Genomic DNA, 24,321 nt, shown 5'->3' with positions numbered 1-24,321 from the left:
GCGTGGCAGCAGCGCGCCCTGCGGACCTTTCCCTTATCAAAAGATAAGGCTTGAGGGCAGGTGTGTCCTGATCAGGCTGGTGTTTCTGCTGGGATCAGCTCCTGTAGTGCCCTGTCCTGTCCCCGTGTCTCTCTTGTGCCATGTGCTGAGTGTTCTGATGCCCTGTTGCAGTTCCCCCCATAGATTTCCTGAGAGAGAAGGTTTCCTGCAGTGAAAGTGCCCAGGTTTCATTCCTGCCCAGTCCCTGGGCAGGGTGTGATGCAGAGGCCCCTCATTTCCAGAGCTGCTCCCTCGCTGCGGGGTGTGTGAGTGTGGGCTGAGCCCTTGGTGTGTCCCCACCACAGTGCTGGTGGCCTGGGCTGGTCTCACATTGACAGAGCCTTGTCACTCTGTGTGCTGATGCTGGAGAAACCTCAGTGTGAGGTTGCAGAGGTGGGAGTTCCTTTTTTTGCACCCTCTCCAAAGGTGTTGGTAGCTACTCCTCAGGCTGAAAGGTGAGGCACAGTGTAGAACAGGGAAGTTCACACAGGGCAGGCATGCCAAATGTGGGAAGTAAAATTAAATCCCTGTTTTTCCCCAGTCTTAACAGGATCATTTTACCCTCTGGTAAAATTCCAGAACTGCTTCTTCTTTTCTTCTTTCTTTTCTTCTTTCTTTTCTTCTTTCTTTTCTTCTTTCTTTTCTTCTTTCTTTTCTTCTTTCTTTTCTTCTTTCTTTTCTTCTTTCTTTTCTTCTTTCTTTTCTTCTTTCTTTTCTTCTTTTCTTCACTTCTCCTTGTTTTATTATTGTGAGCAGCAGGCATATCTCTATGACTTGTTTTTTTTAGCAGCCAGTGCAGTCATAAAGGAGTTTAATAATGCAAAGACATGTGAGTGTAGAAGAGAAAAGGTGTCCTATAGCTTCATAGTCATTTGGATGCCATATATTATTACTGCCACAAACTAACACACCCTTTAGCACAACACCAGAGCAGGATCCAGGGTGGATGGATGTGTTTTAACGTTTGCACACACGGGGGCAGAGTTAAACTTGTGTGTGGCCACAGCTTTTACATTTCTTCAGTCCTAACTCAGCAGATTGAATTGGGTATTGTATTCCTTAGATTTTGTAATAAGGAGAAGTAGGAAGGTCTCTCTTCCTCTGCCTCTTTTCCTAAAAAAAGGATAGGAAGAAAAAAAATAAAGGCGGCTTACATTTATAATAAATAGACCTGAAAACTTTCTGGTAGGGACTCAAAAGATACAAACCTGAGGAAATTAGCCAGTTATCACTAACATACCAATCAGATCCTTAAATTAAAGACACAAAAAAGAATTTCCTTTTCCCTGCTGTCTTTTGCACTGAAATGTATGAGACAGTCTCCTGCTTCAGCTCACCACTCTGTCTCAAAGATGTTCCCAAACTTGCACTTTTAAGCATTGTTATGCACGTGGAGGGGAAATCAAGTCTGTTTTCTCCCTCCTGTTAACAAGACACTTACCTTCAACACTTATGTCTGAGGAGAAGCAGGAGGACTACCTAAAATTTAGTATGGTTGGATTTCCTAAAGCTGTGGGGACTGTGGGCCATGTGCAGCTGGTGGGAAGCAGAGTGTGCTGCACAGACCTGGGCTGTTAACTGACATTTGCAGCCAGGGGCTGCTTCCCTTGGGAAGTTTGCCATGGATTCAGCAGCATGGAAATGAGCCATTTGTTAAAATGTCTGCCAACAGTGTCAGCTCTTTGTTCTATCAGTGCAGCACCAAACTCTGCCTAACCTATTCTGCATGTTGGTGTGCTCAGGGTGGCTGCATGTTGTGATTTCAGCACTGTGCCTCATCCCCAGAGATCCCCTGTGTTCCCCCTGCAGCTCACAGTGCAGCGGTGGTGGCTCAGCAAAATGGGGAGAGAAAATTCCTCACTCTGCATCCCAGTGTTGGCCTGGCCATGCTGGCCTCTGGGGGGCAAACCAAGAACAGAAAGAAGAAGGATTGACCTTTTCCTTCTTCCCAAGAACATTCCCCACTCTGCAGCCTAAACCAGTGAGCTCAAGAGGTGCTGGGATATCATGCAAAGCTGAGGAAGTGGCTGCTCAAAATGGCATTTTTTTATAATTTCTCTCACTCACTGTATGTCAGCCTCTGGAGCAAGAAGGGCTTTCCAGAAGGAATAGTCAAAGTCTGACCTTTACAAGCACTGGGCACAGCAGAAGTTGTTTCAGAAGTTGTTTCAAAAGACTGAATCTATTTAGGGTTCTGAGAAAAATCCAGCCAGTTGTGTTCTGAAGCTGGAGTAACTTTTCCTGTTGCAAATAGAGGAAAGGGGAAAATCTGGGGAACACCAAGTTGAAACTACCCTGAAGAGGAACCTTTTAACTTAGCAGAAGTGCAGGAAGCTGCAGTTCTTGAGAACTACATCAAATGGGGTGGTGGTTTGGTGATAAAGAGAAGTGTAATTTGCCAACAAGTGGGTACCTGAGGGTAAACAGGATGGGAAGATCTAGTTAATAAAACTGTCAGGCAGTGGGGAGCAGACCCCTGGAGGCAGTGGAGGAGGTGTTGACAGCAGACAAGGGCAAAACAAGGCATGTTCATGATATTCCCAAAGAATAATATAGTTATATTTTCTTCGTAGTCTTGTCTACATGAAAATCTTGCACTTTTTCATTATGCTGATGCAAATGCCTTTTTTGGACACATATCAGTTGAAGTATGTTGTGTATTGATTTAGCTTAAATCCCTTCCTTACCACTTCAGTTAAAACAGTAGAAACTACTCCAGCAAAATGACATCCATCCTCCTAAAGACTTCACATTAATTTAACAGCATCAGCTTTTGAAATGGTTTAATTAAACTGTAACTTCCTTGCACAGGCCAGGACTGGTTGCTGTGGGAGCAGAAACATGTCAGTGTCTTTTGTGTCTTTTCTTTAACTTGTAAAAAGAAACCTTCTGATCACAGACTGGAGAGGTGGATTAATGTGGGACTGGCAAATACTTTGCTTGATTTTCTCTAGGTCAAGCCCTGTAAAAAGGTACCAAAGCATCAGCCCAGACCAAACCTTCTCAGTTGTTTCTGTGGGAGAAGGGGCTTTGTAATGAGGGGAGAGGCAACCTCAATTAAATAGGAAGAACACCATGGCCAGCATCCAAACCCATCTCATCTATAAATGGAAAATTTGCCCATCCCAGACCTACATTCCTGTCCAGTTCTGTTGGTAGGCATGGTTATCACAGGAATGGGATTTTCCTTTCTCCTATATGCAGACTGTAGGTTTTCCAAAGCTCATCACTTTAGAGAACAGTTGACTATTTTTCTTGCCAAGTAGAGGCTCTTGTTTTCATGGAAAAATATTTTCATGCTTCCTTTCAAGTTTCAGCAGTAAGTCATGTCTGGTTTTGACAAGGAAAGGGATGCTTTGAATGTCCTAAGAGTGGAGGAAGAGACATGTTTTCCCTTTGAAAAAACACAAAAGTTTTTAAAAGTGTCATTACTATTTTCCTCATGTTCGAAAAACAAAACAAAATGAAGCACGCAGTAAAACGAGTGAGCTCATCTTGATTAGGAACAACATGAAAACTACCAGTGTGGGATCTGTACAGTTAGAGCTGAATAGAAATTGCTTTATAACCTGAACTCGTACACAACAGGGGAGCCAGATGGTTTTAGCTGACTGGGTTACTCAGGTTTTGTAAATCCGAGAGCAGAACCTCATGTGGTGTTTCTCCCGTCACATGGCAGGACCCGTGGGCAAGCTGAACATTTAGTGGGGACGGGGAAGGTCCAGTGATTGCCACAGAAGTTGGGCTCATTGTCCTTCACTAATCCATGGCTGTGCAGTTACTGCACTCTGTGCTCCAGGTCTGCTCTAGGGTTGGTCAGATGGGCTCCTGCACTCTCAGCATCTGTCATTTCCAGAAGGAATTCAGGATGTGCAGGGAGGTTGTATTTGGGTTGTCCACAGACACAGGAAGGAATGATGAATCTGACTCCATGTTCTCAGAAAGCGAATTTATTATTTTATGATACTATATTATATTAAAGAAGGCTATACTAAACTATACTAAAGAATACAGAAAGGATACTTATAGAAGGCTAAAAAGATAATAATGAAAAACTTGTGACTCTTTCCAGAGCCTGACACAGCTTGGCACTGATTGGTCATTGAGTCAAAACAACTCACACCAGAAATCCAATGAAACAATTGTTTACCTGTGGGTAAACGATCTCCAAACACATTCCACATGTGAGCACAACACAGGAGAAGCAAATGAGATAAGAATTTGTTTTCCTTTTTCTCTGAGGCTTCTCAGCTTCCTAGGAGCAAAATCCTGGGCGAAGGGATTTTTCAGAAAATGTGAATGTGGCAGGGAGGAGGCCATGAGCTGAACATTGTTCTAGCATGAGGCTTCCAGCAATGGTCTTGGCTGGGGACTCTGCTTGTCCTGCAAGCAGGACCTGTGTGGAGCCCCAGGGGCTGGGAAGGGATGGTGGCCATGTGTGGGTTGCTGCAGAAGCCAGGAAAATCAGGAAAATTGGTTTGGCCTGTGTGTGCTCCCAGCTGCCCCCACAAACCACATGCAACCATAAGAGCAGATAAAATGGCTTATTCATGTCTACAGTTTCTGTATCTTGAGAAGGGCAAGAAGGTCCAACAGTGTGGACCTCATTTTGGGTGTCTTTTAGAGACATTATACCCTTCCCCAAAAAGAACACCGTTGTTGCCAGATGTTACCCACTTCAGTAAATTCCTTCTTAAGAAGGGCAGGACCATAGTGCCCATTTTGTCCCTCACACATCCCTTGCATTGACCTTGGCTCAGTCCCTTGTTTGACACGTTACAGATGCAGACTTGTACAGCTAAGAATAAGGACAGCAATACTGAATGTTTAAGCAGGTATACTTGACCCATCCAAAATGCTGAATGTTGGATAGTGCTGAAGCAGAAAAGTCACTTTCTTTTTAAGATAAAAAGGAGATACTAAATTACAGGCAAAATATTTTTTCCTGGCCCTTCCATGGATAGCTAGATCTGGTGACAATATAGAGGAATAGATTAATTCTGAATAGAAAAAGAGTAGAAGTCAGGCACAAAATTATTTAAGTGAATGGTTTCCCATGTAAGTAAAACAGATGAAAATTAGAATTGAAAAACTCTGGGAAGCTGAATATTCTGACTCCCCATCATGCATGATTTATTAGTCCTGTCTGACTTTCCACTCATGCTCCTTTTTTGTTAAAGAAATGAGGTGGGGTGGAGGGGGAGGAAGCATGAATTAACTTGTGATACACAGCTATTTATTTAGCAACCTAACTCCTAAAGTTTCCTGGGAAAAAATCCTGTAAAAGAGAGGCCTGACTTTGTTGCTTTTTACGGTCAGGAGCAGCCCCAGTGAATTCTGAGGAGTTACAGTAAAAGTGGAAGAACAGTGTGACTCAATCCTTGTCTTGATATTATTTAACTATGACACATAGGACAGACTTTTCATGTAGGAAACTTATTTTTGTGCTCCATTCAAAACCAAAGTGAGCTTCAGCCAGTCTTGTTTTGTAAACTGCTGTGATGCAAGAGAGCCACATACCACGGGCAGAAACATAAGAAAGGTCTTTGTGGTTTGTAGAGTGTTTGTGAGAAAACAAACATCATAAATACAGACAGAGATAACTCCACACACACATCAACAAGGTGATAGTTTACCCACGGTTCATTGTAACATGGAAATAAAAGACTTTAGAACAATTTTTTGAGGTGAACCATTCATTTTTTATATTAAGACATTAATAAACACAAACTTGAGTATGTGTGGTGCGTGTTTGTTGTTCTCACCATTCTCTGCAGTGACACTGAAGTTCCCATTTTACCCTTTTTGGTTGTATTTGCCCAGATTGTTATGTGCTGTCATCATGCTCTAGTATCAGCACTATCCAGTCTGTTTTCAAAATAACTTATCATGACTAGACACCACCCTGCTGCTTTCTTTTTTTCAAAGCCCTTTAAAATTATCTCTTCCCAGACAGTTTCTTACTGACGTCTGGTGTCTGGAGCACTTTGTTTATCATGGGGGGAAAAAAAGCAGATTAATCACAGGATTTTCTTTGCTTTTGATGCTGCTACAAGAAGTTAATTTGTACAATACTGAGACTAAAAACCAGTGAAATGCTCCAACCCAAAATCTGAAATGTAAACTCTCCTAACCCACAAAGTTTCAAAGTGAACCTTGTAAATCTTCTTGTGTCTCTGGCTCTAGAAATGGGAAAACTTTTGATTGTGAGAAAGAAATTTGTTTTCCCAGCCATTGATACCCTGTAAAACTTTTTTAGAGGCATTTTTGAAGCCTAGAGCTGTATTCATGACAATTTCTTCAGAACATTGTGTTCCACACACTTTTTTGTATGTTCTAGGCACCTGCTGTGCTGAGGTGTTTATTTGAAGATGACAATGTAATGGTTTTAAGGGCATAGAGAATATAAAGTTTTTCCCCGTGCATATGTTCTCAGCTTGGGATATGTAAAAATATTTTTTTTAGTTAATATTTCAGAAGAACAGACAGAAGTCACTTTTTTAACTTCAGAATAACATTACCATTACCTAGCCATTGGGATTACATAAAAAATTCAGTTCCCACTTCAAGTTTAAAATACGATGCCTCCCAAAGCAGTTTCCCTCCATCTGTTTTGCATATAATGAGGGCTTTTATGTATTTTCTTCCTCCTTCTCAGTCATTTATTTGGTATTAATGACTCAGAAAAACTTCTGCACTTACTTAAAGACTAAAGCTCTGATTCTGGTGACAAATGCAGAGTGCTTACACACTCACCTTTTTTTTTTTTTTAACAGATTTTCCCTCCAAGTAATGCAGTTAGAGAGAGAGAGAAGAAAAAAAAGGTAGAGTACTTAATTTTCTCTTCACACGGGCCTTACACTTCTGGTTTTGATATAAAGAGCATCTACTGAAGTTGTGTATTGCCTCCATACCCAAACAGGATGAACGCCCCACTGTGTTAAAACACTAAAGCAGCATTGTTTTAATATTAAGCGGGTATCAAACAGTGCCTAAACCAGTAAAACAAAAGGTGCAAAAGGGCCTTTGCTAAGGAGCTTTAATTACAATTGGGTGGCTACCTGGTGTGCAAGGTGTGCCTCTGGGCTCTGTCAGGTGCACCCCAAGTTTGAGGTAATCCTAGGCTGGGTTTAAGATGTGCTGGTGTGATATGTTGACAAACAGGGGGAGGTGTGTGATGAAAAATTCCCCACGCACAGGTGAGCTCGAGCCAAGGAAATGCTGAGAAAGAATCACAGGTGTGGGTACTGCAAGGGGGTGTGTGGCTCCAGCAGAGAGAAGGGAGCCTTTGCCAGGAAAAATGTCCTTGCCAGGAAAAACGTTCATTTTCTTTGTGTTGGTCCATGGTCTGGTGTGTAGAGATGTATAAAGAGATGGATTTAGGCAGGGTCATTTTACAGTGTTGTAATTCTGAATGCTCAGGGGGCAGTAAGAGTGTTTTTGTCTTTGTAGTGTGTTAGACTCCCAGAACTTCCTCCATACAAATTTGTCTGATGGGCCATCATCAGTTGTGGTGTTGTGAGGTCGCCAGGACAAGGTGAGAGATGAGAATTTCACTCCATGTTCTCAGAAGGCTGAAACTATACTAAAGCAAGAGAAAGGATACATCAGAGGGCTTTACAAGAATGACAATGAAAGCTCATGACACCTCAGAGTCTGACACAGCTGGCTGTGATTGGTCACTAATTAAAAACAATTCACATGGAACCAATCAAAGGTGCACCTGTTGGTAAACAATCTCCAGACCACATTCCCAAGCAATCAGATAATTATATTTTTATTTTTCATTCTTTTCTGAGGCCTCTCAGCTTCCCAGGAGAAAATCCTGGGCAAAGAGGATATTTCCAGAAAATATCATGGTGACAATCAATAGAATAGGAATGTGAGACAACAGCATGGATAGCAGACAGTATCTAGGTCTTTTGTAGGGGAAAAAAAGTCAAGTGTTGAAAATGAATGGGCCTGCACCCCAGAAAAAGGTGAGGGAGGATTCCCTGGGCACACATCTGGGTGGCAGAGAGAATGGGCTGGGAAGGAATAGGGACAAATTTTCTCTAGAAAAGGAGACAAATTCATGCAGGAGAACTTTTAGAGAGAGGATTTCAGGGTTATTAAAGAGTGCAAGGACTTGATTACAGAACTTTATTTTGAACGTGAAATTATTAATGAAGACAGATCACGCATCAAATACTTGTAAACAAAGAGCTGAGGGTTTTCTGGAAATTAAAATGGGTATGTCTGCAACGCTCTGTGGCAACCACTGGATCTGGCTTTGAACAAAGTAACTATTCTGTGAGAGAGTACCAAGGGCATAATCACTGAAGAACGCTCCTGTTTGCCACAGTTTTAATCAATCATTAATCAGCCTTTCTTCTTTCCAGTTCTGTTTTCTTCTGCTTCTGCCTTGCTCAGCTGCAGGACTTTATTCAGAGTGGCGCAGTTGCACTGGTGCCCTGGCAGGAGTTTGTGCATTGAGGAAAGGAGTTTCCTGGACTCATTCTGCCACAAACATTCCAGCTAAATGCAACAGCCTGGAAGGGCTCCAGAGCAGAGACCCTGAAAAACACAACCCAGCTGGTGTGAGAGATAATAGCTGCCAAGTGAGGGTAGCTGTCTGCAAGGAGTCACCCACAGGGATGACTGGGACCCGTCTGTCCTTGGATATTTTGAAATGTGAATAATCAAAGTCATTAGGCTGCTTTTGCCATGCTAATGAAATGGTCTTGCCTAAAGACTAAAGGAGACAAAAATCTGTATTTAATGGCCACAGAGGTCCTGGACTGTGGCATGGGTTACTGTCTACTCACTAACAACTGCATATTGGCATAGAATGTTTCTTTCTGTTAATTGCATTCTTACAGTGCTGATATTCAAGAAAAGACACTTTTTCCTTCTATCTCTAGGAACTTTGCTTCTTTTCCTTGCTAAATCAGTGGACTAGTTTGCCTGAAGGCATGGTGACTGCAGGTGTGTGGTTGTGCACACCTGGATGTGGATTTGGGAGCATTTGTCTTCATCAGCTTGAGCTGATGGGTGGCAAATCAAACTCTTCCCCACTCTGAACTTGAGTACTGCTTCAATTACACAGGCTGCACTGGGTTAATGCTCTAAGTTCTGGCTTAGATAAATCTGACAGAAATGAAATGTAGCTGTTTATATTAAAGTTGGTGGGTGAGGTGAAAAGGATTTTATGGGTAACTGTTAAGAAAAACCCATATCCAGTAGAAATATTCTGCAGAAGTAGCAGATTTTATTGTGGTTCTGTGGTGAGGTCAGGAACAGCTCTATCACGAAAGGCACTGAGAGTATTCTCCCTGAGATGCTGAATGCTTTCTGGAGCTTCCCAAATGAATGAGGAACAAAGTGCAGTAGCCACCAAAGAGAAGCAGAATGCTGCTCACCAGCAGCCTGGCTGGTGCTGTGAGCCCAGCAAAGCAGGTTTCATCTGGATTAGCCTTCTTTCCCACTGATATCTTAGCATCTGGATATCCTTGTAAATGTATAAGTAAAATCCTTGTAAATGTACAAGAAAGTAAAATTTTTCCTCACAGCACACTAGAGACATTATTTAATACCTCTGCCCCAAATTTTCTTGAATTTAGTCCTGTCATTCTCTCCTATCAGAATCTGAATCCCCATCTTTTATTTTCATGGACTATCTTTTTAACTTATTAAAAAGGGAAGATCGCCTCTGTCCCCAGTAGGGAAGGATGACAGAGCACATTTGGTGTACAACCAGTTTGTGGCCCTCTGAGCTTTACCTCGTGTCTGTTCAGGGGTAAGCATTTAGAGAAGAAAATGTGACTGATGTGGTATCAAAGATGTGCCCTGGTAATTTTTAGAAATAAAATCAAACCTATGGCAATAGAAGGACACTGCCTTCCCACACCACTTCCCTCTTGTTTTGAACCAGAGCGGCTCCATCCACTTGTTTTTATTTACTTCAGATTGGGATTAGAAGCCTATGGGAATGAGGGATGCATGATCCTTAAGAAGATTCAAGTCTATTTTTTTTTTTGCATGCATGATCTTTAGGAAGATTCAAGTCTATTTTTTTTTTTTTTTTTTTGGCTAGTGATTTCATTATAGTAATTAGAATTTGGCCCCTTGCTTTTCACCAAAACATGAAGGTCCTAAAGCGGTTTCGGGAGGTTTGGACGCCTCGGGTCGTGCTCTGCGTGCCCGGACGGGCGGCGGGAGCCAGCATCTCTGCGGGAATCCCCGGCACGGGGACCCGCTCCGGGGGCCGGGCTCGGCGGGGCGCGATGGCCGCGGCACCCCCGAGCCCCGCCGGGCCCGGCAGCGCCGGCCTCGGCCCGCCCCGGGCACCGCGTCACCGCCCCGCGCCGCCCCCATTGGCTGAGCCCGCCGCCAGTCCGCCCGGCCGGCCAATCAGCGCGCGCCGCTCTCGCGGGCGCGGAGGCGCCGCGGCCGCAATAAGACGCGCGGTCCGCCCCTGGCCCGGCCCGGCCGCGGCTCCGGCGCTCCCCGTGAGGCGGCGGCGCGGCGTCAGCCCGGTAACTCCCGGGGGACTGGGCAGGGGAGGAGGAGCGGCGGCCCTGGGTTCGGGGGGGTTTTCTCGGCGGGGCTGTTCCGGCCCTCCTGGGAGGGATGGTGGTGCTGTCCCCCGGGGGAGGGGGCGGTGGCTGCGGGGCACCCCCTGCGAGCCCGTGTCTGTGTTTGTGTGGCCGTGTCCGTGTTTGTGTGCCCGTGTCCCTGCGAGCCCGTGGCCGTGTCTGTGTTTGTTTGCGCGGCTCCGGGAGGCGCTGCCCTGCTTGTGGCCGAGGCCCCGTGCTCAGGAAGGGCTGGGACACGCAGGTGCTCCGCTCAGGGACGCCTTGGGAAAGGGATGAGCTCGACCCGGCTGGAGCAGGAGCCCTGGAAGTGACCGCTTTTGTTGGTGTTGGACCTTAAAGCTGTGCTTGGCCCAGAGATTGGCCGGTGTAAGGTGTTATCTGTCCTGAGCACCGTGCGCTGCTGTGCTGAGCTGCAGCTCTGGGTTTCTGTTCTGTCATAGAGTGAACCGCAGAATGGTTTGGGTTGGAAGGGACCTTAAAGGCCATCTAGTTCCACCCCCGTGCCATGGGCAGGGACACCTTCCACTAAACCACATTGCTCAGACTCCAGCTAGCCTGGCCTTGAACACCTTTAGCGATGGGGCACCCACAGCACCTTCTCTGGACAGCGTGTTCAGTGCCTCTGTGCTGGCTCCACATCTGCTGTCTATATCCTCTCTGGTCCTCCGGAGATTTTAGTAGATTTCTGCACACTAAACCTATGGTAATTGTAGCCTAAACAAATCTTAGGGAGCAAATGATGTCCCGGGGCATGTGGGAGAGCAGAAACTTTCCCTTGATGGAAATGCAGGAGCTGTGGCATCTTTTTTGGAGAAGGTATTTGGTGGCTTTCCCAGCCCATACAAGCAGTGTGTGCTCTATTTTGTAACAGCTTTGAGAGCAAATGGTGCTGGTATGGCCATTTGCACTTGTGAGCTCTTTCTGTGAGCACTGGTGTTTATTCTTTCCCTGCAGGTAACCAGCCAGGAGTGTGTGCTGGCCTTGGTATAAAGCAGCTCTTGAGCCTGTGCTGGGATTTGTGTAGGTTGTTCCTTTGCTGTAGGAAAGGTGAGTAGGATTATTTCCATGTGTTCCTCTAAGGCTTTCCTGTTTAAATGCTTCCAGAAGTGGACTGATATTCAAACAACACTATGACTTGCTAGTTCTTTCTAAATTTGTTTGAGAATTGTGCTTCTGCCTAATGTTTTATATAAGTGAACTGGAATTTATAGCACCCAGATACTGTTTGGTCTTTGTATATGTTTTATACGAACTAAATTTTTTATTGTTTTTGGCTAAAATGCCAATTAAACTTTGGCAAAGAGGTGCATCACCCCTATTGTTGGGTCTTAATTTGGTTTTGTAGCTTATGTAATCTATTCCTGTGGATAACAGAATCAATTCATCTGAATAGTGAAGTATTTGCAGAGATAGAGCTTTCTGTGCAGCTATTTTATGTGTAGTAGCTCACGCTGTGAACACGCTGCAATTTTTTAATTGTATCTTTGGTATGTTGAGTAAGGATCGGTTGCTTTAGGTGGAAATGCTGTCAAATACTTGTGTTTGTTATAAACCTAGGAGCTTACAGGGTGCAGGTTAGTGTTGGGTCTGATGTGACACCTGAATCCTAGCAATAACTGAATTTTTTTGCTTAAAGTGCAGCTGATTTTTTGGAGTGGGAAAAGTGGACCATGCAGGGGGTTTTGTCTGAGATGTTTCTTGCCCTACATAAATCCCAGCCTGCCTTTGCATGAAATGAGACTTTCTTTTGTATTTTTTAGCTGTCTGTTGGGTGTCAAACAATACCTCCTGATATTCTGTAAAAATTTCAGTCCTCAAAGGCTTTTTAATCCTGAGCTGTGCCATTAGGCAGAAATCAGCATTGGGGGGGTTTGCAGAGTGCCCTGGTTTGATGTAGACTTTGTATTAACGTAAGATTAGAGGAGAGCTAAGCTGCTGTTACAAGCAAGATCAGATTCCTGAGTCTGTTAATGAATTCAACTTTTCTAGACACTTTTTTTTTGAAAGCTTGTTAAAATGAATGCTGGTATTGTGCTGGGTGTTTCCTAAAACCCAGAGTGCATGGGCCTACCCCATCCTGCTGACCTAATTCAGGGTCACAGAGGGCCTGAATTTGAGACTCTTGGAGTGTGACTGAAGCAGCTCCAACTGATTTGAGATGAGGGGAGCTCCTTCAGTGTGTCATGGAAATTCAGCCCAAGGCTGGGAGTGCAGAAATCAGAGCTCAGTCTGCCACTGCCCGTGGTTTTGAGAGCACTTAATATTCATCTGAGATACAGCAGTCTCCCCAGTGCAGAGAATTGTATTTTTATACTTTTCCCCCTGCTCTGTCCATTGCCATCCAGCCTTGTCTGAGGTCAGAGAGATCAGGTGGGGTTTTCAGAGTTGCAGTCCTGTGTTAGATGGACCTTTCAGGCATCCCAGTGTCTGCTGGCAGATCATTGCCCACCTTGGCAGACCCTTGGGTGGGTGGTCAAAGTGCATCTGCCATTGAAGACAGTCCAGAGGAGATGTTGCTTGAAAGGAAAAAGAGGAAGGTGCTGTTTGACCTTATGGATAAGGACAGCAAACAGGCCTTTTGTGCCCACCCCAAAAGTAAAAACATTAATCCTGGTGCCTAAGAATCTGGCATTGTAATTCACAGACAGGAGAGGAGAAATAGACTTGAAAGTCAGGAAGAGGGTGGGATAATCTGTGAGGTCACTTGGGGATTCAGTGAAATGAGGACTCACTGGTTGTACATTGCATCCCAGAGTATCTGTGCTGTCACACGTGAGTGTGGAGGCATGATGGAGGGGGTGGCCTGGGGAAAAAGTCAAGCATAGACTGGCATAATTAGCAGGACAGGATGGGGATATGAGGAAATTCTGCAGAGTGTGACTGTGTTGACACCTCCTTTGAGAAGAGCTGATAAGCTTTTGTGTGTTGCCAGCTGCTGTCCTGTGGTGCCACTCTGCAGTTCCTCTGGCTGAGGGCCACAGCTGCTCTCTGTGCCTGCATTCCCTTGGGGCAGAGAGGATCTGGAGAGCCCTGCTGGGCTCCAGCTGCCTGGGGCACCTCAGAGTTCCCCAGTGTGACAGGGGTCCAAGGAAAAGGGAAGAGATGAAGATCTGACTCCATGTTTCAGAAGGCTTGATTTATTTTTTTTATGATATATATTATATTAAAGCTATACTAAAAGAATAGAAGGAAGGATTTAATCAGAAGGCTAGCTAAGAATAGAAAAAGAAAGAATGAATAACAAAGGCTTGTGGCTTGGATAGAGTCTGAGCCAGCTGATTGTGATTGGCCATTAATTAGAAACAAGCACATGAGACCAATCCCAGATGCACCTGCTGCATTCCACAGCAGCAGATAACCATTGTTTACATTTTGTTCCTGAGGCCTCTCAGCTTCTCAGTAGAAGAAATCCTAAGGAAAGGATTTTTCATAAAAGATGTCTGTGACATCCCGGTGAGGGAGATCTGCTGCTCTGGGAGGCTGGGATACTGAGTGAGGCTCTGTTTGAACACTTGAGGCAAACTGTAGGCTGGAACAGCTTGTACCAATCTGCTCCTGATCAATGGTTTTAGTGGGCTAGTTGCAACAAGCTGGGTGAAGGATGGCACTTTCCTTCCCACATGGAGTCTCCTGGTTTGGAATTCCTCCCACTCTCAGTTGTAAAATCACGCTCAGCAGGCACTTGTTTCCTTGCTTGTTTTGATTCTGATAGTTGTTTACTTTTCACTGCCTTATTGCTACTTGTACTGCATTGTCTGTGGGATGTTTGACGTGTCTGTCTCGTGTCTCTGTCCAGATGTGTCGCTGTTAGATGCCAGACCAGCTGCCCTCTGTGCCAAGCTGCAACCAAGATGGCAAAGTACAGGCTCGTTCTCCTGAGACATGGGGAAGGAGCCTGGACCAAGGAGAATCGCTTCTGCAGCTGGGTGGACCAGAAGCTGAGCAGTGATGGCATAAAGGAAGCTCAGAACTGTGGCAAGCACCTCAAGGCCCTGGGCTTCGAGTTCGACCTGGTCTTCACCTCCGTGCTGAGCCGCTCCATCCAGACTGCCTGGCTGATCCTGCAGGAGATGGGCCAGGAGTGGGTGCCCATCCAGAGCTCCTGGAGGCTGAACGAGCGTCACTACGGAGCCCTGATCGGGCTCAACAGGGCAGAGATGGCTCTGAACCACGGCGAGGAGCAGGTGAAGATCTGGAGGAGGAGCTACGATGTCACCCCGCCCCCCATCTCTGAATCTCACCCCTACTACGCCGAGATCTACAATGACCGCCGCTACAAATGCAGTGATGTGTCACAGGAGAACCTCCCCAAGGCTGAGAGCCTCAAAGATGTGCTTGACAGACTCCTTCCCTACTGGAATGAAAAGATAGTGCCAGAACTGAAAAGTGGCAAAATGATTCTTATCTCTGCTCATGGCAACAGCAGCAGGGCGTTGCTGAAGCACGTGGAAGGTAAGGGCCTCTGTTTCAGCCTTCCCCTCTTCTCCTTGCTCAATGCCTTGGAGCTTTAGGTGTTGTTCTCTAGTGTCAGTATGTTACTGACCCAGAACTGGTCTTAGAAATGACTTACTTGGGACTTTATGATAAAAAACATCCTTTTCATTGTTAGATTCTTCCCTCTCTTCCTCTTTCATCTCCTGGCTTCTTGGCCATCCTGAACTGGAAGTTGAACTTTATTAATTTCTTTGTGGGTAGAGCAGGATTCAGTGATTATATATGTGTGAATGCAACCTGCTGCAGTCCTGGAAGAGTTGTAGTTGTAGTTGCAGTTGTAGTTACAAATATGCACAGACTGGATTGTGTCCACTCAGAGTTTTTTTTAGTTTTAAAATCCTCTGTTCTGTGGCTCTGCCTGCTGATTACTTTTTGCATTTGGCCATGCTGGAACAGTCAGGAGTCTGAAGGGTGTGAAATGAGCAGGTACAAATGGCTTTTGAGACTAGAGAGGCTGTGAATCCTGGGGTGCAGATCATGGATGGAGGAGGAAGGGCTGGTTCAGTCAGTTCATGATGTGGTCACAGTGGTTGTCCACACTGTGTGAAATGATAAAGGAAGAAGGGGAAAGGGGATCTGCTGACTCCCCTGCCTCCCAAGAGCTGAACCAGCTCCATGAAACCATGCTGGCCAAGCCCTTTGGGGGTGGGATGGTGACAGCTGAGTGTAGGTTCCAGCAGAGATCCTGGGAGGGGACATAGCCAGGAGAGATGACCCAAACTGACCAGAGGGATATTCCTTAGCCCTTATGATGCCTGCCCAGCAGGGAAAGCTGAGAAAGGAGGAAGGGCATGTGTGATGGCATTGAAGCAGTAGCTGTGCACACGGAAGCCCTGATTAGTGGCAAGTGATTGGATTGCCTGCTGATGGGAAGTAGAGAATAAATCCTTTGCTTTCCTTTGCTTCTGTGCTTGGCCTCTACTAGTGCTTTAGTAAACTGCCTTTATCTTGACCCACAAGTTATTTTTGCATATTTTCTCCCCACCCATAGAGCTGAGGATGGGAGTGATAGAGCAGCTTGGTGAGCAGCCACACCACCAACCCACCACAGTTCTTTTTTGGTGCCCCACTGTAGCCCCCTACTACTAAAGCCTGGTGTGCAAACCTGATACAGACAGAAAGTCTTGGCAGACATGAGTGGAACAAATGTAAATTATACACTACAGCCATGGTTGTAGCCCACCCATCTTTCTTTCCTTAAAATTTGCACAGCAAGGTAAGAGTCTGTCAAGATGAAAAGCCAGATTCTAACACTGTGCTTGTTTCCCTCCTCTGTTCTGTTGAAGTTAGATCTGTTCAGCCTGCAGGGAGGGCAGAAAGTGGCTCTGAATATTTTCCTTACCAGGCTAAAGCTTTAGTGCTTTCATTAAGCATATGGGATGCTATGACCTGGTTTACAACTCAGTTACAAAGCACCAGTATTAAACAAGCTTTTGTGGCTGAATTGATGCATTTGATCTTGTGTATGATCTTTTATTGGATGAATCATCTGGACATGCAGAGAGGAGGGCTGTTGTTATTCTCAACAGCTCTTGTGGGTTTTGGCTTCCTCTGACCATAAGAATAGGAGGGAGGAACCTGGTAAGAACAGGTGAGAGGGAAGGAGAAGCTGAACCAGCCCCTCTGCAAGTGCTGTAGGTGCTCAAAATCTGGGATTTGTCTCTGTAGGACTTTGCAAGGTCCAAATATTTCAAAACACTCCATGGGCTACCACATGAAGGTGAATTCTTAAACTTGCCTGGAGTTATTTCCAATTTGTGTGTTTGGTTACCCAGTTTGGTTAAATGGAGAGTAAGTGAGCTGGGGAGGAATTCTGAATGTGATTTTGAAAGGTCTCTTTTATAAAAAGTGCTGTACCAGGTTACTGTAGTGTTTCTGTACCTGACTTCACAGGTGGGGAACAGTGTTCTCAGGACAGAGCATGGGATATGTTCACTTGAGGGTGCAGCTGCCTAGACAGCATTTTATCTGGGCTCCTCAAGAAGTCATCTTGAGTATTCCACTAATGTCTGTGGGTTCTCACAACTATAAGTAGGTAGGACCTGTTTTTTAAACCTTCTTGGGTAAAAGCTGCTTCCAGCAGCTCAATATTTCAGCAGTGCTGAGAGCCAGGCTTTGGTATTAAACTGGAGGGAAGCATGTTATGTCTTCAGTGGTCTTATTTACCACTGCACCTTGGAGCCAGCAGTTGGGGTCTTGCCCTGATTTCACCCTTCTTCCCCGTGCCATGGGCTGGGTTGTGACTCAGGCCAGCTCAGATGGAGCTCAGGGAAAGGTCAGCTGGTTCTGGTTACAGCACATGGAGTAACTGGATAGCACTCAGCTCACACTGCAGCCATTGGTGTGATCCCTTTGGTGTCCTCCTGGCTGGGGACTGGTCTGGTGAGCTCTCCTGCAGCTGAAGAGCCTGTGTGACCAGCCTGCTCAGCCTCCTGCTTCCTGGAGAACAGAAATGCTACACACAGAAACAGGCACTGTTGTTTCTTTAGGATTTTCATCTGACTTCAGCTTGTGTTTCCAGACTTCTGGCTGTGGGGCTGCACTTGTGTATGGGGAAAACTCCTGAGGAGAAAACCATCATGTTTGCTGCTGTGTGTTTATCCTAGGCTGCACTGTTTTGCTTTGTAAATCAATACTAGTTGACATTGTGGTCACTCTGTGTTCTGTAAAAACAGCAAAATGCAGTTCTGAATCCGTGTAGCTACAGCTAGTTTTGTTTAATCCGTCTCCAGAGGAAACTTTTAAATATCATGTCTCCTGACCACATTATGTGGTTTGCCTAAACTCTCCTGCATGACCTCATCTGCTGTGTGTGTATGTGACTGGTTTAGTCTGGGAGACTGAGCTTAGGAGGTGGCCAGATCACTTCCTAGGCATGGATTCCCTGGGAATATACATGGGGATGTGGGTGTTAAAATCTAATGCTTCAGAATCCTTGAAATAAGAGTTCAGGCAGCTTGTTTTGCAAACAAAGTCCTTGAGAACAGTGGCCTGGTAAATGGATGCATTATTTCCCCCATCCATTTCTGTGCCATTTTAAATTCTAGGTATTCTTTGAGGTTTTTCCCTGTAGGTCTGATTCTGTGGCCTACACCAGGTGAATTATTTGTCCCTTGTATGCAAGAATTGCTTGAGCTATCTGAGTGTGACTTGTTTCAGTGGACTGATGCTCAATATGTATCAAGGTGTGAGTTCTTTGCCAAGGTTTGTTTCTGGTGCTCCATGCCCTTCTGGAACTTAGGGCTCACCCAAGTGCTGAGCATGAAGCAAGAATAGATCACCCCAAAAGCTGGGTGCTGGTGCAGTCTCTGGGCAGGGGTACACGATCCTCACCTCATGAACAATTCTGTTTTTTCTGGCCTGTTGTCACCCCACTGTTGCTGAGTTGCTTGACTCGTGTGTGTTTTCCTGTTAATGTGATGGCTCTGCTGTTCTACTTAATGTGCAAATCTCTGGTAAATTTACACCCCTGTGTTCTGGGGACCATCTGTTTTGTCAGCTGCTGCAGGAGGATGTTTGCTTGCTGCACCTTGGTCTGGTCCATGTGGTGTCATCACTTCAGCAGCTCGTGGTGTGCATTTTCTGAGAGAATTACTCAAGTCTGCCCTGCCTCACAACAGCAGGCTGCTGCTGGGACCCTAGTGCTTCCAAAAAGGGGTGGAAAAGGAAATCTTGACATTCCCAATGACACCAGCTTGCTTTTGCCTGATTTTTTTAAAGGATAATATCTTTGCAGTCAGTGCTTTTAATGCCATTATTTAGACTTTGCGTGGAAGCTTCACCAGGATGTTTGGTCTTGGAGGCTTTGGATGTGTGTTTGATATAAAAATAAACAGCAATTTCATTGAGATGAGAGCCCAGAATATTTTAATTACATGTCTGCATAACATAAATATTATTTTCCAGGTACACATTCCTTTAGTTAAGTGGAAAAAAAAAGAATGCTCCAAGTTGTACAAGTTGACTTTCTGCCTCCTTTTTCTTCCCCTCATTTGAAAGTGGAAATGAATATCTTATATGCAGGAATTCTGAGAACAGTACTGTGGACTTGCTTGTGAGAAATCAAATGTGGGCAAGGAGTGATTCCCACACAAGTAGAATTAAATACTGTTTTTTGTGACAGCTTGTGTGATAAGAGTTGCCCAGAAAATTTAAGAGAAAAATGAATCTCGTTACCCTGCCTCTTTAATGGGCTGTGTAGCAGAGGTTGTTTCATGTTGGAGTAGCACATGTGGGCTCCCATCTTCTGTGATGTGTGAGTTGGGAAATGATGGAGGGGAACCTATTGTGCTCCATGTCCTGTATGAAAGGAACAGTGTAGTCTCCTGGGCAATCTCTTCCTGTTTATTTCACACATGGGGTCTGAAAAAGTGAAGAAACTTCTTCACCTGGATGGGAATTCTCCTCTTCAGCTGTTCCTAAAGGACTTGGCAAGCTGTGGCCTAGCTGGGAATTGACCCTTGAGTGGCTGGTGGTGTCCATGGAGGCTGGAAGGTGTCCTTGACTGTTTTTAGACTGGGTAACCTCAGAAATAAGGCAGGAGGCAGTGAGGAGGCTGCAGGTGTAACTCTGTTTTGTTTTTCTTTGGCAGGCATCTCCGATGAGGACATCATCAACGTCACCCTCCCCACTGGTGTGCCCATACTGCTTGAACTTGATGAGAATTTGCACCCTCTGGGCCCTCACCAGTTTCTGGGTGATCAGGAAGCTATCCAAGCTGCCATCAAAAAAGTGGAAGATCAAGGGAAAGTGAAATCTGCTGAGAAGTTAAATCCCACTGTCTAACACAGCTGTGTTCAGTGTGTGAGGATGTGTGAATGACTGCTAGGTTGCACTGTGTGAATGTCTCAAGCACTAAATAATTGGCAGGGACAATTGTTGAGTCTCAGGTTGGTAGCTTATCCCTCTGCCTTTTCAACAACTGGAATTTGGATTGCAGTGTGTGAGGTTTTCAATACTGGAAAAGGAAGAGATGATTCAGGTGAAGGAAGCTGGCAGGGCAGCCTGCCCCAGATCCGCACTGAGGATGGCCCAGAGGAATAAAGGGACGTGATATTGGTGTCAACAGGAATCAGTCCTGGTCTGGTAAGGAGAAAAGCACCAGCTTACTGGACTAATTTAAGTCCAGGATGTTACAGGCACTGAAACTGTCACTGACAAAAATGTCACTGTTACCAACTAGGATTTTTCTGTGTCACAGTAGCTGTGTCAGTTTGTTCATCTCGACAACTCTCTGCCTTTGTTATTTTGAGTCTTCTGTGGCCAGTTCACAATCCAGAGACTTTTGTAGAGATGTTCTGACTACTAGAGTTATCATAGTTACCTTTTTTTACACTCTGGTTTTTAAGGAATGCAGATGGAATCCCTTTTCCTCCACCATCTTTGCAAAGCCATCACTGCGTTTTGCTGGCTTGCAGTAATAGGATTTAAGTCAGACTTTAGTCCACAAAAGAAGCACAAAGGTTTTCTTTTGCTCAAATTTTAAATTATGTAGCTCCTAGTGAGGGACCTGAATACCTTTGAAACACTTTGGTAAGGTGCACCAGAGGTTTCATCACCCCTTAGTCATTTGATAAATAATTCCTGCTCACCTCAGCCAAAGTGACATAGGAAAAACCCCTCTAAGCTTTCCTGAGTTGCAAAGGTATCTTGATACATGTGTGCCACAGTAACATCAATGTGGCATTATCTGTGTCCAGTTCTCTGAAGAGCTGGAAGAGGTGCATGCAGCATGTCACAAGTGTTGCAGCTTGTTCAGCCATCCTGCTGGTAAGGAAAGCTATTCTGCCATGCCTGAAGGAGTTCTGTAAAGCTCTCCTCACAATCACAGCTCGATTCCTGCTGTGTGTTTGGCACTGGATGTGACCAGTTCACCCTGAGGTTGGATGCAGTGTGGCAGCCTGGTGTTCTCTTCATGTACACCAGCACCAGGGTAATTCCACTTCTGAAGAGTTGCTCCTAATCTTACCTGCAGGTATGAAACTGATAAAAAGTTTACATCTGACCCACTGTGCCAACACCTGAGCACCTGATTCTGACCTTGGATACCAACATGGGTGGCACCTGTGTGTGTGCTGCTTGAGCTGGATATGTTCTCAGCATGGCCCAGCTACAAATCTCAGTGTTGATGGGAGTTTCCTTGATATGAGTATAAAGTTTTAAAATCCTGCTTTGCAGTGAGCAGCTCTGTAGCTTGCTTTGTAAGGTGAGAGGATGTTTTTTCCTTTTGAAGAGAGCAGTGTGACAGTGTGGTGTGCCTCTGACAGTCTTGCTGATGTGTGGAGCAACACTTTGCAGGTCTGATGCCAGCTCACATTAGAGTAGCACCTACTCCATAAAAGACTTCTTGCTAGAGGGTAGTTTCTCATGCATGAATGGTACTTGGGCTTCTCTTTGTTTTTGTGAAACAAAGTTACAGGTTTCTCTTTTAAACATAAAGCTGGTAGGTTTCATCTTTCTTTGTACAAAAGACATATTTCAGTGTTTTTTGGTTGTTTTGGTTTTTTTCCCCCTCTGAAATGCTATTAGCAGCTTCTCTGCTACTTGATTTGATACTGACTTAGTTTCTGGGGTTTTAGTTTCTGTGCTTGGAGTAACTCTGGCTCTTAGTTGATAGTTTCCAAGTGAGTGTTACAGTGTTAGATTGCTGATCAGCAAAAGTTCACCTGTGAAAACCCTGGGCAGGGTCACTGGCACTCAAGTGAGTAAATTCTTCCCCAAACATTAAATAATGTGTGAAGCTTAATATCAAGTAAATGCTACTGTAGGCTTGTGGCTTGTAAGCAGAGCCACCTGTTGCCAGTGGGAGCTGGGTGCACCCAGGTGTGTGAGCACACAGGCCATGTCCACCACATCCCTTTGGCACTGTGGAATTGGAATGCAGAGCTGCTTCAGGATGTGACATGCAGCTGCAATGTCCTTGGAAATGACCCCAGCCGAGCTGGGAGACAGACTCTGTCCTCCCCTTAGAACCCATGGTCTCTTCTGTGGGTGGAGAGGGGAATGGAAAGGTGGGTGAGGGAATTTAAGGAGCATTAATTGCAGCTGAAATCATCCTTTGAGTGGTGGCCAGGATGAGGGGAGCAGCAGTGTGATGTTTGCAGGAGGTGCTGTTTCTGCAGTGCTGCTTGTGACAGTGCTCTGGGAAGTTTGGCTTTGTTTGCTTGGACTGTGGCTCCGCAGTGATGACAGGATTTTATGTGCACATCTGGCAGCAATAACACCTTGCAAAAGTATCAAATGGAATTGGGGATTTCATTCTGCTCTTCAGGATTATTTTAATGCCTTGCAATTCCAAGTAACCTTTTATTTAAAATCCTGATTCATAAACCATGTCTAGTGAAGAACCGACGCAAGTTCCAAGGTGTCAGACACCAAGATCTTCAGGCATAGCTACATCAGAGGGAGAAATGAGAATCTTGCTGTAGAGATCAGTGGTTGGGAAGCATTTTTCCCTATGTTTGAGTGTGCCTCACAGTCCTATAAGGTAAATGGTGTTTTTAACATAATGGATGTGGTTGATTTGGTTTGTTTATGCATTTTTAACGTGTGGTCCAGTAGCAGTAATTGCTCTAGATCCTCTTGAAAACCTTTGTAAATATGGTGGAGCTGGCAGGTTCTTTTTAACTCAATAAATTCACCTGAAATAGAATTTAATTTGGCTTCAGTAATTTTTTTTTCTTCTGCTCCTATCCCCTTTGTTTCCTTTTCAGGGCTGGTAAGTAAATACAACTGACCTTCAGTATTCCAAAACTTCTCAAACACTTGTTTATCACACATCATGCAGTCAGCTGGGTTAAAATAGTGCTGGAGCCAACACTTCCTTGTGTTTACATGTAAAGAAGTTGGAGGGAATACATACCCCTTCAAAACTATGGGGGCATTTCCTTAGGAACAAGGAACTTTACTTCCAGAACAGTGTATCTAAACAAATTCTTACTGGTTCCCATGCTTGCATTTCCTTTTAGTAAGAAGCATCACTTTTGGTGGTGTGTTTAAAGCTGTGGCTTCTGGAGACAAAGCCAACCAATTCAAAATTGTTCTGGTATTTTATGGTGTATTCCCTCCCTTTCCCACAGTCACCTTTTGTACTTTGCTGTAGTAACGCCTCACATTGTTCCAGAGCCATCTCCACTGTTTCTTGTGTTGGGAGAACACCATCTGAAGACCAGCTTGGTTTCAGTCTGCCATACTTTTGTGCCAAGGACTTTGCTATGAGCCTGTCTGCACAGCCTGAGGAGAGACTGACTCTACCTAGCCACATTTTCAAAATTACAACTTTGCTTTTCTTCTTTTACTTCTTTTTTTTTTTTTAGTTTTAATTTGTGGGGAGTTCATGATAAATGACACTTGCATTACCTGTCTTTGCATCTCCTCAGCTTTAAATTCCCATGGGCAGGAGAGGAGGTTGACATGACAACCCTGCTGCTCAAGGAAGCTCAGAGCTGCGGTGGGAGCTGACTGATGATTCAAATAGAGGGTGCAGAAGGGTTTGGGATCTCTTTGACAGCTGTGCTGAGCAGGTGTTGCTGCCTCTTCCTTGTGTTGGGTGTTCAGAGGCTCTGGGTGTGTGTGCTATGAGAGGGAAGTGCAGTTTAGCACAGTTTAGGATGGCTGTGCCATGGCACTCCTCTCACTGCCTCATCCCTTGTCACCTAGCAGCTATTCCAGCCTTGGGGCTGTTCCAGCAGAGTTTGGCAGCCAGGTTGTGTCCCCAAACTGCAGAGAAAAAGGCATCAGGGGAGGAGGCTCCCTGTCCTTGCTGTTCCCATTCTGCTGGCAGAGCAGGGGAGGGCAGCAGACACCAGGCTAAGGCTGTGCTGAGCTGTGCTGTCCTTCCCAGGGCAATGAAGTGGCCTGGATGTCCTCTAGTTCCTTATTTAACTTCTCTGCCCTTCCCCTTCTGATACCTTTGAAGTCAAATTTCACAGGAGCTTGGATTTAGGTCCTTTTTTCTCCTTTCTGCTGGCTCTTCTGCAAGGAGAGACATTGAGCCACAGCTCAGTTGGAGGTGACAATGTGGATGGTCCTTGTGGCTGCCTTCTAACTCAGATTATTCTGTGCTTGTTGCTGTGCTGCTGCAGTTACTCCTGTCAGGCTTCAGAAAGCAGTTGTGGCTCTAATGGGACCCCAGCACTACAAATGTTGTGTCTGCAAGCATTATTGCCTTATTAGCAGAGCCTTCTTCCTCAGGTCTGTCCCAGCACCCCCT

General features: G+C 45.1%; 1 protein-coding gene across 1 annotated transcript; it reads left to right on the top strand.

Annotated features, from left to right (window-relative positions):
• The first annotated feature begins 10,490 nt into the window (after positions 1-10,490).
• Positions 10,491-22,766, top strand: BPGM (bisphosphoglycerate mutase). Its single transcript, XM_063153794.1, has 4 exons — positions 10,491-10,556; positions 11,571-11,663; positions 14,413-15,068; positions 19,702-22,766. The coding sequence occupies exons 3-4, from the start codon at positions 14,468-14,470 to the stop codon at positions 19,893-19,895; spliced, it is 795 nt and encodes a 264-aa protein (XP_063009864.1). The 5' UTR covers positions 10,491-10,556; positions 11,571-11,663; positions 14,413-14,467; the 3' UTR covers positions 19,896-22,766.
• The last annotated feature ends 1,555 nt before the right edge of the window (positions 22,767-24,321 follow it).

Source organism: Melospiza melodia, chromosome 4, assembly GCF_035770615.1.
Source record: "Melospiza melodia melodia isolate bMelMel2 chromosome 4, bMelMel2.pri, whole genome shotgun sequence".
NCBI lineage: Eukaryota > Metazoa > Chordata > Aves > Passeriformes > Passerellidae > Melospiza > Melospiza melodia.
This window is presented reverse-complemented; position numbering and strand designations above follow the sequence as displayed.